Below are 16,325 nucleotides of genomic sequence, written 5' to 3' on the forward strand. Positions count from 1 at the left end.
CCATCCATTCTACCATCCATCTGCTGAAGATGGGCAGCCCCCCACCACACAAAGAAGCCCGCCAGCGTCGGAAAGAACTCCGGAAGAAGCTGCTGGCTGAGCAGGAGGAGCTGGAGCGACAGATGAAGGAGCTCCAGGTGGCAAATGAAAACAAGCAGCAGGAGCTGGAGACCGTGAGGAAGGTGGGAGCGGACGCTGGGCTGGGGGCGGGCTTTCATTTCACTGCAGAAGCCACAGCGACCTTACTTACTTGGTAGAGCTTTGGTTCTACCAAGACTAGGTTAATGCAACCGTAGAGAGATTTTTTTTTGTGAACTGTGCTCGCAGGAAGTATATCTAGACCACCGAGTGAGATGCCCTGGTTTACCCAGCCCTTGAAAGTATGAGGGTCTCAGGGTATCAGGGACATTTCATTGACCAGAAAAGAACATTTATAAGAACAATGAGCACAGTTGAATTTTGTCAGAGAAAGATGAGAAATTGTATTCCCCTAAGGATGTCAAGGTCACTTTTGGTGAACTGGACAGGATCTATTGCTTTTTTAGGTTTTCCCCCTTAGCTCCCGTCTTCACTCATGAGGATCTTGGAAGACCCTTAGTGTTAGAATTGTGCGGTTTTACTTATTGTTTGGAGTCAAAGATACAGTCTGGGTCAGCTTCTCTTTCCATCTCAGGGCTAGGAGGTCAAGTACCACAGGCTGTATGAGATAGTTGATATTCATTGGGAAACTTTCTTCCTCGGTTGTGTATATCACAATTTTGGGTATGGTGCTGAGTCCCCAGTGTGTGGTCATGGTCTTTATTTGGGGCACCTTTGGGTTGATCCTGTCTGCCTTGAATCACTGAGCACCTGCTAACCACAAGCTCAAGCATCCTTTTGTGTCCTCCTTTGCAGCACCTATGCCCTGGGATGTGGCATAGTTTAAGGCCCCAAATTCCTGGCGGGGTTCTCCCTTTGCAACCCCTAGAAATGCCACACTCTGTGCTGACTTCCTCTGTTTCTGAAGTTGGTTGTCTATCTTACTGGTGTTTTCTGGTGTGTGATGAATCGTTTTTCTCTTGTTGCTTTCAAGATTTTCTTTTTGTCTTTGGTTTTCCACCGTTTTACTATGATGTGTATGTCTGTATGATATGAGGTGTGTGTTAAACTCTTCGTATTTATCTTAGAGTTCGTTGAACTTATTGGATGTGTAGGTTAATATTTTCCATCAAATTGGGAAAGTTTTCAGTCACTATTTCTTCCAATATTTTTCCTTCTCCTTTCTCTCTTTCCTATCCTTCAGATACTCCTGTTATGTGAATGTTGGTGTACTTAATGGGTGTCTCACATTTCTCTGATGCTGTTTTCTTCTCTGTTCTTCAAATTGCATAATTTCTATCAATCTATCTTTGATAGATTCTTCCTACAGCCCAAATGTATGTGTGAGAACCTCTAGTGAATTTTTCATTTCAGTTATTGTACTTTTCAACTCCAGAATTTCCATTTGGTCCTTTTTTATAATTTCTGTCTCTTTATTGATGTTGTCTGTTTGATGGGATATCATATCATCTATGACTTCCTTAAGCATGGTTTCCTTAGTTCTTTGAACATATAATAACTTCTTTGAAGTCTTTGCTAAATCCAGTATCTGGGCCCCTTCAAAGTCAGTTTCTGTTGCCTGCTTTTTTCCCCTGCGTATGAGTCACACTTTTCTCTTTCTTTGCACATCTCATAATTTTTTGTTGAAAACTGGATGTTTTAGATAATACATTATAGCAACTCTAGATATGGCTTTCGCCTCTCCCCCAAAGGCTTGTTATTGTTGTTTGCTCATTTATTTGTTTCATGATTTGGCTGGATTATTTCAGTGAAGTCTGTTTGCCTCATGGTGTGCAGCCTCTGACTGTCCTCCTCCAAAGCACAACCTTGGGCGTGTACACAGTGCCCTGGGGTGACCGAGGTGTCAGCAGGGCTTTTTTTGGCATTCTTTTGTTTTATACAATTTTTAAAGGTTACACTCCATTTACAGTTATTACAAAATACTGGCTATATTCCCCATGTTGTAGAATACATCCTTAAGCCTATCTTACACTCAACAGTTTGTACCTCCCACTTTCCCTACCCCTATCTTGCCCTCCCCCTGTAACCACTAGTTTATTCTCTATATCTGTGAGCCTGCTTCTTTCTTGTTATATTCACTAGTTTGTTGTATGTTTTAGGTTCCACATATAAGTGATATCATACCGTATTTGTCTTTCTCTGTCTGACTTATTTCACTTAGCATAATGCCTTCCAAGTCCATCCATGTTGCTGCAAATGACAGAATTATTTTTTATGGCTAAGTAGTATTCCATTGTAGATATGTATTCACCACATCTATTTTTTATTCATTCATCTGTTGATAGACACTTAGATTGCTTACGTATCTTGACAATTGTAAATAATGCTGCTGTGAACATTGGGATGCATGTATCTTTTCAGATCAGTGCTTTTGTTTTTCTCGGATATAAACCCAGGAGTGGGGACTTCCCTGGTGGTCCAGTGGTTAAGAATCCACCTTCCAATGAGGGGGACACGGGTTCGATCCTTGGTCAGGGAACTAAGCTCCCACATGCTGCAGGGCAACTAAGCCCATGCGCCGCAACTAGAGAGCCCATGCACTGCAGCTACTGAGGCTGCGCGCTCCACAGCCCGCATGCCACAACTAGAGAGAAGCCCGCGTGCCGCAACGAAAAGACCCTGCATGCTGCAACAGGGATCCTGTGTGCCACAACTAAGACCTGACACAGCCAAATAAATAAATAAATAATAAAACCCAAAAAACCTAGGAGTAGAATTGCTGGGTCATATGGTAGTTCTGCTTTTTAGTTTTTTGAGGAATCTCCATACAGTTTTCCACAGTGGCTGTACCAGTTTACATTCCCACCAACAGTGTACAAGGTTTTGGGTTGTTGTTTTTTTTTTAAATTATTTATTTATTTATATTTATTTTTGGCTGTGTTGGGTCTTCGTTTCTGTGCGAGGGCTTTCTCCAGTTGCGGCGAGCGGGGGCCACTCTTCATCGCGGTGCACGGGCCTCTCACTGTCGCGGCCTCTCCCGTTGCGGAGCACAGGCTCCAGATGCGCAGGCTCAGTAACTGTGGCTCACGGGCCCAGCTGCTCCGCAGCATGTGGGATCTTCCCAGACCAGGGCTCGAACCCGTGTCCCCTGCATTGACAGGCAGATTCTTAACCACTGCGCCACCAGGGAAGCCCTGGGTTGTTTGTTTTTTTGATGTTGAGTTGTATGAGCTGTTTATATATGTTAGATATTAATCCCTTATTGGTCATATCATTTGCAAATATTTTCTCCCATTTGGTAAGTTGTCTTTTCGCTTTGTCAGTGGCTTCCTTTGTTGTGCAAAAGCTTTAAAGTTTAATTAGGTCCCATTTGTTTCTTTTTGCTTTTATTTCTTTTACTTTAGGAGATAGATTAAAAAAAAATTGCTGTGATTTATGTCAAAGAGTATTCTGCCTGTGTTTTCCTCTAGGAGTTTTATAGTATCTGGTCTTACATTTAGGTCTTTAATCTATTTTGAGCTTATTTTTGTATGTGGCAGCAGAGCTCTTTGTCTCCATTTCTGATCTCTGTTAGTCTCTCAGCTCTCTGTTAAGCCGGCTGCCTCTGTTGGTATCACCTCCAGTTGTTCATCTCACAGTGATTGCTCTGTTGTTTTCAACAATGCCCTGGGACGTACCTTGCCCCACAGTCTGATATTTAAATTCTGGCCCACATGTAATTTTTGAGGCCTGTCTTTGAGACTTGTTCCTACTACACGGGGGCTCTTTGCTGTCTTCCCCTGGCTTCCCCTGTCAGACTTCTAGCTGGCCTGTGGTTTAGTTTGTTGGTCTCGTCGACTGAAAAAAAACACACAGCCTAAAATCTGAGAGTTATGTTTTATTCGGGAACTTTGCTGAGGACTCTAGCCAGCCCGGGAGAAAGCTTCTCAGCTCTGAGGAACTGTTCCAAAGAGGTAAGCGGGGAGCCAGGATACATAGGAGTTTTTGTTGAAAAAAACAAAACAAAACATGTAGTTACTGCTAATCACAAAAAACAGATATTTCAAGTTAATGATTTTAGTGCTTTTCAATATATGGGAAGATGCAAATCTGAGCTCATTAAAATTATTCCTTAGATATGCATCTTAACTATCTAGGGCCAGTATCCTGTTTTCCTCCATCCTGAATTCCTCTCAGGGTGCACTGCTGGGACAGCTGCAGTGGCTGATGGCTTGATGGTGGGCAATATTCTTTGTTTATTGGAATGGCAAGCAACATTTTTTTGTCTGCACCCTCCTGTGAGATACCTTAGCCCTAGATTGGAAACTGAGGAGAGAGGGAGCCTTGTGTTCTTGGTTCCATGGCCATGGGGTAGAGCCTCCTTCCGCTGCCATGGCCGGGGGAGCAGTAGGCAGAGAGGGGGCCGCACCGTGGCTCACATGCCGTAGACTTTCACTATTCTTGCTGAGATTTAGTTGATTTTCTTGGATAAGTGTTCTCCGTTTGCTGTATGCCTTTAGGATAATTCCCAGAGACTTTAAATGGTTGTTTTTGCTTTTCTTCTAAATGTTGTTTTGCCAGGGAAAGGGTCTGTGGAGTTCCTCATGCACCCTTTGGGAAGTTGAGCTCTGGTAAAGTTTTAAGGAATAACGTTAAGATGACAAAACTGTATAGGACAAGCTCAAGAAATAGATTCGAACCTCATGAATGCATTTGCAAGTGAATTTAACTTAATGACTGTACTAAAATTTTCTTGGCAAAATGTTGTTCAGAGTTATCAGGAATCATTCATTTACCTAATTTGTTTTGTATGTTGACTGGGAAAATTGTTGGAATGGAATTCCAGTGGATCTACAAGTTTTATTCTGTCTTTATTGAACACTGAGACTGTTTGACTTCCTCCATAATGTTTAAGTGTGATCATTTCTCTCCAAATGCACTTCCATTGTAATATTCCCTGCTTTTCTGTGGATGGGTTTTTGGGTAGAAACTGGAAGAAGCAGCATCTCGGGCAGCAGAAGAAGAAAAGAAGCGCCTTCAGACTCAAGTGGAACTACAGGCCAGGTTCAGCACGGAGCTGGAGCGGGAGAAGCTTGTGAGTACCACATGCCCAGAGGTGCCGCGGCCTTAACTCACAGAGCCAGCCCCGGTCGGCAGAGGGGCAAAGGCCAGCCTGGGTTGGTGGAGGGTGAAGAGCTGGGAGGCTAGAGTGAGATCATCTTGCCAGCTTGGCCCTGCTGCTGACTTGCAGTGAGCTCCCGGGGAAGCTACGTGTTTGTTATTCATTCATTATCGGTTCATTGAGCACCTTCTATATGCCAGGCACCATGCCAAGGATATAAAGGTAAACCTTGCCCTCAAGACCCCCTGGTAGAAATTTATGGAATGGGATGATAAGTACTGTGGGTAGGAGGACTAAAGTTCCTGGTTTGCCTGCGACAGCCCCTGCCATCCTGGTGCAGTTATTAATAGCATCCCTTTCATCCTTCAGAGTCTTGGCTTGGAAAATAAATAGCTACGGAAAAAGTAAGCATAAGTTCCATGACGTTGCACCTCTGTCATGAGCAAAGTGGGGGTTCTGAAGTCAGGAGAACACATGAATGCTGGTCTGCCGCTCTTGGCAGCTCTGACTCATCATCTGGTTAGAGGTTCTCATCCCCAAGAGACCCAAGGTCCAGGTCGCTTCAGGCAGCGAGCTGGTTAATTGGAACACAGGTCTCCTCACATGAGTTGCAGTGTGTGGGAGAGGGCTGGGCCCAGGGCCTATTAAATAGGCGCTGTAGCATTTCCTTTAGCACCTTTTTGTTGCTCAGACTTGAAGTGGACATGTTTGTGTCGCGAGAAGAAGGCACGTGTGACGTGGGGGCTGCTGCCCTCGCGGCCAGAAGATCTGGGTTCGTGCCCTCTGCTCCTGCTGATGAATAACTCGTTTCTCTTTTTCAAATTAGGGGGATAGTCATATGATCCTTCATGACCCTTATGAGGGTGAACTAAGCTAATGCAAGTAAAAGTTATCTTATAAACTGCAGAGACGTATGCTAATGTGTATGTTATTGCATTTAGGATGTCCTTGTCTTTTAACTTATAAGGCAGAGATTCAAAGCTCTTTAAGCTAGAATGGAGAAACCATAAACGTGTTAGAACACTAATTAAGTGCTTGAGGTCCCCCGGGGCAGGAGGTGCCCTAGGGAGGGAGAAAGGACGGGGTGCTGGGCAGCCAGGTAAGTGCAGAAGGGCTCACTGCAGGCCAGTCTTTCCTTTCCGCCTTATTTTAACCCTTCGGCTGTTCTGACTGGGGAAAGGTTCATTCCCTTTAGAGGAGACTCTTGGTAGAAAGGTGGTGATTTTAAGACAGAAAGGAGTTTAAAGAGAAATTATACAGGGAAATATTTTTTTCTTGAGTCTGAAATGTGGAGTGAAAGGGATGAGAAACATACCAGGGCAGGAGAACAGCGTTTAGGGTGTAGTTTGTGTACCCAGACTCTTCGGTTGTGTTCTTGGGTCTTGGCGTTGGGTGTGGTGCTCTTGCTTCCTCGGTCTTCGGGGAGTGAAGGACAGGGCCCTGCCCACCCTGATGGGCTGCGGCTGTGGGCTGTGCTGCGGCTTCACTCAGGGTGGTGGTGGAGCGGGAGGCTTTCCCTGAGGGCGAAGTCAACCTGAGTTTAAACACGACTCTTTTATACCGTCAGATCAGGCAGCAGATGGAAGAACAGGTTGCCCAGAAGTCCTCTGAACTGGAACAGTATTTGCAGCGGGTCCGGGAGCTGGAAGACATGTACCTAAAGCTGCAGGAGGCTCTCGAGGATGAGAGGCAGGCCCGGCAAGATGAAGAGACTGTGCGGAAGCTTCAGGCCAGGTGCCGATCGCCTCATCCTCTGTGCTTTATGTGCTTTGCCTGGACTCCTCATACACTTTCTAGGAATGACTAACTCTGCTGGAGAGGGGGGGGTCTCTGACAGATTGGAGAGACCCTGGAGGCTTGGCTGGCTGGGCTATTTATTCCCAGTCTGGGCCTCTGGGAGACCCTTGCTTCTAGGGCTAAAGACAGGCCTCAGCTACCCTCTCCCAGTTTCTAACTTGCTTCCCCATTTGCTTTCTTTAAGATGTCATGTCAGGGGATGCAGCGCTAAAAACTTCAGCTGGTCAGTGCAGGCATATCTTGTGCTTTAAGCTACGCCCCCTGTTTTAGGAGCACTTGTGGGATGAGCTGGGGTACATTTTCCATGGCTGCCATGCCACACGTGGAGCAGCAACAGGTGTTCTTTTAATCTTCAGGAGGAAAGAAAGAAGGAGGTTTCTTCGTTATGTATGTTGCCAAAAATGACTTCAAAAATAAATGAATTAGGTTTTGAAAAGTTTGATTCTATTAAGGAAAAAATTATCTTCTAAATAGAAAATTAAATGCCTAGCACATTGCCCGGCATTTATGGGTCCCACAAGTGTGTGTTCACCATGGTGTTAACCAGGGGATGGGAACCACCACCCAGTTGTCATTGGGCAGTGATGTTAGCACACCATCCACTGCATGGGAAGGTTTGGGCCCATGTGACTTGCAAAGAGAGACATTCTAAGGGACATTAGACGTTTCTGAACCTCCTCATCATTTGTGATGTGTCAGGAGTTTATAGATCGCCTCGTGCAGAGAATTCACAGGTGGGATACGTTATATATATTTACTTCTCTGAAGCTTTGAGGGAGGTTACTTATGACACGGCAGAGATTAGATCATAAAGGGAACCAGATAACTCTAGAAATTTATTAAAGTATTAGTTATTTCATGTTTATAGAATGAGTGATGTTTTGAATAAGACAGTTTTGGATAATGGATGCCAGTAGTTTTAAACCAGTGGTAAATATCATCATCGCCTATAAAGCTTTTAAAAAATACTCACGTAGGGCCTGTCACAAATTTACTAAATCAAAATATCTGTGGATAGGAGCCCAGGCATGAGTATTGCTATTTAAAAAGCTCTGGCTAGGGAATTCCCTGGCGATCTAGTGGTTAGAACTCCGTGCTTCCACTGCAGGGGGCACGGGTTCTATCCCTGGTCAGTGAACTAAGATCCCCGCATGCTGTGCAATGCGGCCAAAAAAAAAAAAAAGCTCTGGCTAATTATTTTGTACACTCTGATTTAAGTAAATGGCAAAATGGCTTCAACCTTTTAAATGCAAACATAACTACTACATACAGCTCTGCTCCAATAAGCTGAAATTACTGCACAAAAACTAACTACTTTTTCTTGGGGTATGTAAGGCCATTTTATGAAATTTACTACTCTAAATTGTTTTTCTTTTACCTTAGTTTTTGGAACTTGAAGTGGACAGATTTGCGCCCTCTAGTGGTCATTTTAAGTGAGGCGAGTCCATCTCTTTCCCAAAGTCACAGGAGACTGGGCCTGATTCAGAGGGACATTTTGTCAGATTGGCAAAGGGGGCTTTCTCCTTGCTCCCACTCCTCAGGGTAGGCCTTTCTGGGTAGGAAATCAAGGGAAGTCATCGTGGAGTTGAGATAGAAACATTTAAGTCTGGTACTAATGAACTGTAACATGATCTTAGGCTGAGGGTGTATATACAGGGCCTTTTTTTTAAAAATTTATTTTTATTTTTGGCTGCGTGTGGGCTTTCTCTAGTTGTGGTGAGTGGGGGCTACTCTTCGTTGCGGTACGTGGGCTTCTTCTTGCAATGGCTTCTCTTGTTGCGGAGCACGGGTTCTAGGCGCGTGGGCTTCAGTAGTTGTGGCACGCGGGCTCAGTAGTTGTGGCTCGTGGTCTCTAGAGCGCAGTCTCAGTAGTTGTGGCGCATGGACTTAGTTGCTCCGCAGCATGTGGGATCTTCCTGGACTAGGGCTCGAACCCGTGTCCCTGCATTGGCAGGCGGATTCTTAACCACTGTGCCACCAGGGAAGCCCTAGAGGGCTTTTTAGTTAGCCTCTGTCCTTTCTTTAAGCAATAGCAAGTCATTCTTGGAACGTTTGGCATCTCATTGTTCTTCCAATGGATGGTGCCTTCTCTGTCAGTGTCTTAAATTTTCCCAGAGATGTTTTTTTTTTTTTTTTTTTAATATTTATTTATTTATGTATTTTTTGGCTGTGTTGGGTCTTCATTTCTGTGCGAGGGCTTTCTCTAGTTGCGGCAAGCGGGGGCCACTCTTCATCGCGGTGCGCGGGCCTCTCACTGTCCCGGCCTCTCTTGTTGCGGAGCACAGGCTCCAGACGCGCAGGCTCAGTAGTTGTGGCTCACGGGCCCAGTTGCTCCGTGGCATGTGGGATCTTCCCAGACCAGGGCTCGAACCCGTGTCCCCTGCATTGGCAGGCAGATTCTCAACCACTGCGCCACCAGGGAAGCCCCCAGAGATGTTTTTTATAGTGAATTGTTTAAATACAAGAACTTTGACTTGAGCCATCTGGATCTTGTTTTTTTTTTTCCCCCACTAAAATTGACGGTTTTTTTTTTTTTTAATGTGTAATCCTGAAGGTTATCTATCCTCTCCTGAATGGGAACTCGGAAGGAAACTGTTCATTTAACATTTGGACAACTCAATTATTGGAAAGTTCGTGAGACGGAGCCATAGTCTGTCCGATTATAACTTCCGCCCACTAAATTTTTGTGTCTGTGAGGCCTAGGAGCGTACCTTAGGTCTGTATTCCCAGCAGCTAGTACGGTGTATGGCACACAGTAAGGGACCAGGGAGTCTTTTTTGAACGAATGGAGCCAGGTTCTACTCATGGGGCCACGTGGAACAACAGTCTCTTCCATGCGATAATACTCTTCATGTATTTGAAGGCAGGTTGGCGCTGAGCCCTGGAGTGAGGTCTGGGTTTGATTCCCAGCCCTGGTACTTTCTAGCTGTGTAATTTTAGAAAAGTTAGTTCATTTCTTGCAGCCTTCAGTTCCTTATCTATACAATAAGCTCGTAGGGTTGTTGTGAAGGGTAAAGGAGGGGATGCTTGCAAAGAGTTTCGTGTAACGTCTGGATTTGGTAGTCACTCGGAGTATGTTGGTTTCTGTTCCTTCAGCTCATCTGCAGATGGGGAAGATATGCAATGTATAGAATGTCAAATAAGCATTCAAAAAAGGTGCTGACAGGCTGGAATGATGGTTTTAGAGCAAGAAGATAATTTAAAATATCAACAGAACAAGTATAGGATCCAGGATACTTGGCTTAATAGCAGCTCATTTGAAAAGATTCAGGGTTTTACTTCCCTGATATGATTGATTGCCGAAAACCTCATATACTCTCAGGCAGCCTTCATGAAGTATTCGGAGCACATGAGGTAATAGTCCCACCATAAAAATAGGAGCTGATATTTATTCAGCACTTATGACATGGTAGGCACTGTTCTAAGTACCTTACCTGCATTATCACATTTAATGGATCAGCAAACCTTTGATGGTAGGTATAGTTCCTATTCCTTTTTTATAAATGAAGAAACTGAGGCACAGAAAGGTTCAAGTCTTTAGTCAGGAGTCTTGTTTGTAAACCACAGAAACCAACTTGGGTTAGCTAAAGCAATAAAAGCATTTGTTGGAAGGTTCTTGAGAAACTCACCAATTCCACAGAAAGGCAGGTGGCCGGGCCTTGAACACAGGCAGGAACCAAGGGAGGCTGAGCAGCCCCGACCAGGCCACGGCAAGAGCCCAGCGAGGGTGCCACTGATGTCGACACTGGCACCGTGGGTCGGTCAGTCAGTTCTCCCCATTGCTCCTGCCATCACTTGACACTAGATGTTGCTGCCACCAAAAGATAAATTCTTCACTGTCTCTGCTCCTTTGTGTCAGTGTTTTCCATCAAGACATCCCTAGACACGTGAAGGGGATTCAGGCTGGGCAGCCTAACCTCCTGCAAATGTCCCTTCCCCTCCAGACTTTCACCACTAGGATGAAGAATCCTTCCGGCCTCATTCACTGTTGTATCCCCTGTGCCTAGAAAAGCACATGGACGGTGTGGAATATATACACACTGAGTGAGTCCACTCTGCACTGGTCAGCCCACGTTGGCAGTGTTGTGTTCACTGCGGATGTCACACTCTGAGGGACGTCTCAGAGGGTGCAGATTGGCCCTTGTGGAACCCAGGGTAGGGGATGGGAGAGCTCATCTTACCTGAGGAAGAACTTTATAAGAATCAAGGCTGCCAGAAATAAACTGACCCGGTTTGTGAAGCGTGGCCCATCACACAAAACTGGAGAACCACCCTGTAGGATGTTGTAGAGGGAGTTCTTACAGTGGTGTGGGACTGGGGATGGGGATTGGGGTAGTCAGATAGGGGCTGTAGAGTCTGTTACGTTACTTCTGCTGTTGTCGGTTTTAGAAGCGCAAACGCTCTTAGGTAGTAGTTACTGGCCTGCTGTGTGGCTTGTTACCATAATTCTGATGGTCAAGCCGGTAGAGATGCGTCCTGTCCTGGGCTGGCATCTAACCACATTGTCTACACTTTGGGTACAGGTAGGGCTGCATGTTAATTTATTTATTAAATACCGGCATAGCTGGATATTCTCAGATAGGTAGCCTGTTATTAAAAGATAACATTTTGAAGTCACACAGGCCTGGGTTGAAATCCATTACTTACTTGTGCGTCATACTTTTAAACCCTTTGACTTCATCTGCAGGGATAATAACACCTTGCAGAATTGTGGAGGGTTAGCAGCAATGAAGGTGAAGAGCCTGACAGGCAGTGCTTCAGTAGTGAATGGTGTCTTCTTACTCTACCTGTTGTCAGCTCCTTCTTCTCTTGCTTTCATTAGTCAGCTTTTTCCTTGGTGATAGGTTTTCGCTAGATAAAAAATGTTTTAATGTTATAGCAACCCGGCAAATTTCAAAACATGGCCCTGCCACCTGCATGCCAGGTGAATGACCTAGTGCAGGTCACTTAACCTTTGGGCCTCACTTTTTTCATCTCTGAACTGAATAATAATAGTACTTAAGTTTATTGTGAGGATTAATTGAGAAAACACACTTCCTTCTTGGCCCATTAAGCCTTCAACTCATGTTATTTTTATTGTCATTTTTTTTTCATAAAAGGGTGAAACAGAGCTTGGAGCAGGACTCATGAGTCACCTTAGCCACTTTGTGAATCTAGTTTCCTTCTTGTGAAACGAGGGATGGGTTAGATGACCCCCAGGCTTCTCTGCGGCTCTGGCGTGCTCCGTCATCTGCTGGGTCAGGGGCGGTGACCGGGCGGGTCTGACGCCGAGCTCGCATCGCAGGTTGCTGGAGGAAGAGTCGTCCAAGAGGGCCGAGCTGGAGAAGTGGCACTCGGAGCAGCAGCAGGCCATTCGGACCACGGAGGCGGAGAAGCAGGAGCTGGAGAACCAGCGCGCTGTCAAGGAGCAGGCGCTCCAGGAAGCCGTGGAGCAGCTGCGGCAGCTCGAGCTTGAGCGGAAACAAGCACTTGAGCAGTACGAGGTCATTAAACCCAGCCCTGCAAACACGTGCATTTAAATATTCTTAAACATTTAAAACAACAGGATATTTGCTTTACTTTAAGAAGCGGTGTAAGAGTTGTGTTTAGCTGTAGGTAGGAATTTTTTTACAGCCGATGGGGCGTAACAGTTGGAGTCCCATCAAGAGACTGAAACTACTCGGCAATATGAACAGGGAAGGTTTAAGATAAACAACTATTAACTCTAACAGGGGATTACCTCCTGAGCAGCAAAGAAAACTCTGAGCTGCAGGAAGGGCAGACACAGGAAGCAGCCCCTGCCTCTAGGGCTGAGGCAGAGCACCCAGGGGAGGAACACATCCTCTTTGCCCCGTTAGCCCAGTGCTGTGATCCAGTCCTTCTTGGAGAGGGCATGGCCTTCGCCCACTGGGTGGCAGAAAAGCTCAGCGAGGCGCTGAGACTGGGAAGCCACCCTCTGGGGCGCTGGTGGAAGCTGCCCACAGCGGAGGTGCCGCTAAAACCCACTGGCGTGAGCACCATGGGCGTCCCACTTGCCGCAGGAGCTGCTGAGCAGAGCCCAGTGGAGCCTCCTCCAGTGTCCCGCCAGCCCCTCCACTAACAAAGCTTAAGTGGTGCCAGCTGGCGAGGGAGCGTTAGCCTAACAGCACAGGCAAGACAGCGAAGGGTGCATTTGGAGCCCAGAGGCAGTAAGCCGTAACTGGCACACAAGGATCTTATATATTCATCTATAATTAGTGCAAATTAGGTCCGCTGTGTGACCTCGGGCAGGTTACTTAACTGCTCTGAATCCTAGTTTCCACATCTGTAAAATGGGATAATAATATTTCGTGCTTCTTATGGCTGTGACGATTTAATGAGATAATCCACTAGTGTATAGTAAGTGCCTAATCATCGTTATTTGACTCTTAAACTACCTGTGTGTTTGCCTAGTCTAAAATCTGCTTTTGTTCCAGGGAGTTAAAAAGAAGCTGGAGATGGCAACTAACAAGACCAAGAGCTGGAAGGACAAAGTGGCCCAGCATGAAGGATTAATTCGATTGATAGAGCCAGGTAACACACTCTTTGAAGTAATCAGATATTTAGTCAATTTATTTTTCTGTTTTATTTGTGTACTTGAATTGTGCTAAAAAAGAATACCCCCAAAAACAAAAAACAAACTTCCTCAGCCCAAATATACAGAAACCCAGCTGTTTACAGTAAATTTCTCTTGAATAATCACTTGCCCTCTGATAGATAAGAAGGCCTGGTTAATCCCTTTTGTATACATCTTCTAGTTGTTTTGGCTGGTATAACCTTTATGGATGTTCCTCAGAGAAGAAATAAAGTAGAAAAGTTACTCTTTTGTCTGTGGAAAAATGATAATGTTAATTGAAGAATATAAGACTTCCTGTGTTTAATGCATGTTTGTCTCTTAGGTTCAAAAAACCCTCACCTGATCACTAACTGGGGCCCTGCAGCTTTCACCCAGGCAGAACTTGAAGAGAGAGAGAAGAGCTGGAAAGGAAAGAAGGCCACGGAGTGAGCAGAAGTCATGTCAGTTATGTAGGTTCTGAGTATAACTGGAAAGCTTTACGCTAAAGACAAAAGGACCTGGCTTTGCTGCTTCTAACTCCTCTTCTTTCAACGCCTCCTGTGGGGTCAGTATACTAAGGAAGCCTTCTTACCTATCTGCCTGTAAAGAAGGGCTTACCTGAAAAGAAAAAAAAAAGTCAGCATCGTCAAGCTCTTTATTTACCCTTTCTCTGAAAACTGCAGCTTCTGAAAGTCCCCGTTAGCTCCCTCAGGTTGTCGGCGGAGCCCGTGCACGGACCGCGCAGTGGCGCCCTCGTCGACCCGCGGCGTGTGGCTGGCGGCGGGTGGCGCTCAGCTCACCGGCTATCAGAACCTCTGCGGGCCGGGCCATTGTTCTTCCTCCTCCGAGTGCTTGTTCCTAAACTAGATGGGCCAGTCTGCTCGCCGTGGCCCGCGGTTGTTGTGGACTGCCTGTGACCACGGCTGCTCTACTGGAGAAGGCGTTTCTCCCGCATGTGGTCCTTGCTCTGACCAAGCGGTTGTCGTCCGTGTCTCTGGTTGTGCAGGTTCATGCAGTGTGACCGGTTGGCATCCTGGCCCCAGCGGTGCTATCTCGAGGAGGCAGAAGTCTTTCAAACAATGCTTTGGCTGAGATAGATACTTATGAGTCAAGGGCAGCACAGAGATGAACTAAGTAAATCCCATTTGGAATGATGTTTTGATACTAACTGAATTCCTCCTAATATTTAAAATGGTTTCAACTGTCCAAGTGCTGGCAGACCCCTTGGTTTTACTTTTGTAGTTACTGTACAGAACATTTCAGGTGTCCGTGAATGCTTGTCCTAATCAGACCTTTTCCTTGATAAATAGGGATATGATCATTTCTAGGAATCATTCATGAAAAAAGTTTTAAAATGTATTTTTGTGATGTGCTATGTTGAGAGGGAACAAAATATTTATAATTTTCAAACATTCTTACCTAAATATTGTACAATGTAATATGCTGAACTTTCTTAATTTTTTTGCTAATTTTCTAAGATATATTAAAAGTGTTTTGTATGGTTTTTGTTTGTTTTAGTAAAATGGAATCAGTAAGAAAATAAAAACTACCAGAAGAGCATACATTTTCAGCTGTCTGATTTGATAGGACAGGAGGGTAAGGTTGTGTATATGTGTGCATGTTTTCACATAATGAGATGAACTTGGATTTAGGGACACTTCCTGAAAACACTGGGTTTGCAGTTTGGAGCCCCCAAACCAGTGCTATCACGAAGTTAGCTATGGCCTCAAGTTTGGCATTTGAGTCACTGATGTGGGAAACCGTGGTGGATGTGTCAGCTCACAAACGGGAACTTACAAAGATGATTTCTCCCTCATTGTTGCTGTGCCCTCCAAATCCTCTTACCTCTGCTTTCCCGAATTTTCTTTTTATGCCTCTCAGTTTTTCTTTCAGTTTTACCAGAGTAAACAGTGTGGTTTTTTTTATTTTGGTTTTACACAGTTGCCAAGATTAAAATGCCTCTTGTGGATTAAGCAGGCCCACTCAGTCCAGCTTGATTGTGTCTTGGAAAACTGATCGTTTCCTTCTAGAGGAGAGAACACACGGGTTGGTGTTTTTATAACTTTTTTTTTTTTTTTTTTTTTTTTTGGCTGCGTCAGGTCTTAGTTGCAGCACGCGGGATCTTCGTTGTGCTCCGGCTCCTTGCTAGATGCGGCTCGCGGGCTTCTGTCTAGTTGTAGCATGCGGGTTTTTTCTCTTCTCTAGTTGTGGTGCACAGGCTCCAGGGTGCGTGAGCTCTGTAGTTGTGGCACGCGGGCTCCAGAGCGCGTGGGCCCTGTAGTTTGCGGCACACAGGCTCTCTAGTTGAGGCGCGTGAGCTCAGTAGTTGTGGCGCACGGGCTTAGTTGCCCTGCGGTATGTGGGATCATAGTTCCCTGACCAGGGGTCGAACCCGCGTCCCCTGCATTGGAAGGCAGATTCTTTACCACTGGACCACCAGGGAAGTCCCTAACTTCTTTCTCTACTGCAGTGGTTCTCAACCAGAGATGATACCCCCCCAACCCCCCAAGCGGAAGTCTGGAGGAACAGTGTCTGGAGACATTTTAGTTGTCACTACTGGGTTTGTTACTGGCATCTACAGGGTAGAGGCCAGAGATGCTGCTAAACATCCTACAGTTCACGGGACGGTCCCTGTAACAAAGACTTACCTGGCCTAAGATGTGACTCGTGCTGAGGTTGAGAAAACCTTCTCTGCAGAAAGGCAAGATCTAGGTTCGGAGCACAACAGTCTCTTGGAGTCAGGGTTTCCCCAGGAGGAGCACCAGGAGTTGACCTCTTTGGTATAAATGGGGCACTTGTGGGAGGAGAGTGGCCGTGTGCTCTGTGAGCAGGCAG

General features: G+C 45.6%; 1 protein-coding gene across 1 annotated transcript in view; it reads left to right on the forward strand.

The window, feature by feature from the left end:
• The window catches only part of SWAP70 (switching B cell complex subunit SWAP70), a 78,489-nt gene extending 63,439 nt beyond the window's left edge, over positions 1 to 15,050 (forward strand). Inside the window, exons 7-12 of the mRNA XM_036860829.1 lie at positions 1 to 182; positions 5,006 to 5,113; positions 6,708 to 6,874; positions 12,222 to 12,420; positions 13,372 to 13,468; positions 13,834 to 15,050. Of these exons, the coding sequence (XP_036716724.1) occupies positions 1 to 182; positions 5,006 to 5,113; positions 6,708 to 6,874; positions 12,222 to 12,420; positions 13,372 to 13,468; positions 13,834 to 13,940 (860 nt within the window). The 3' untranslated portion in view covers positions 13,941 to 15,050. The remainder of the gene's footprint in view (positions 183 to 5,005; positions 5,114 to 6,707; positions 6,875 to 12,221; positions 12,421 to 13,371; positions 13,469 to 13,833) is intronic.
• Positions 15,051 to 16,325: the final 1,275 nt, after the last annotated feature.

The sequence above is a fragment of the Balaenoptera musculus genome, chromosome 8 (genome assembly GCF_009873245.2).
Source record: "Balaenoptera musculus isolate JJ_BM4_2016_0621 chromosome 8, mBalMus1.pri.v3, whole genome shotgun sequence".
NCBI classification, from domain to species: Eukaryota; Metazoa; Chordata; class Mammalia; order Artiodactyla; family Balaenopteridae; genus Balaenoptera; species Balaenoptera musculus.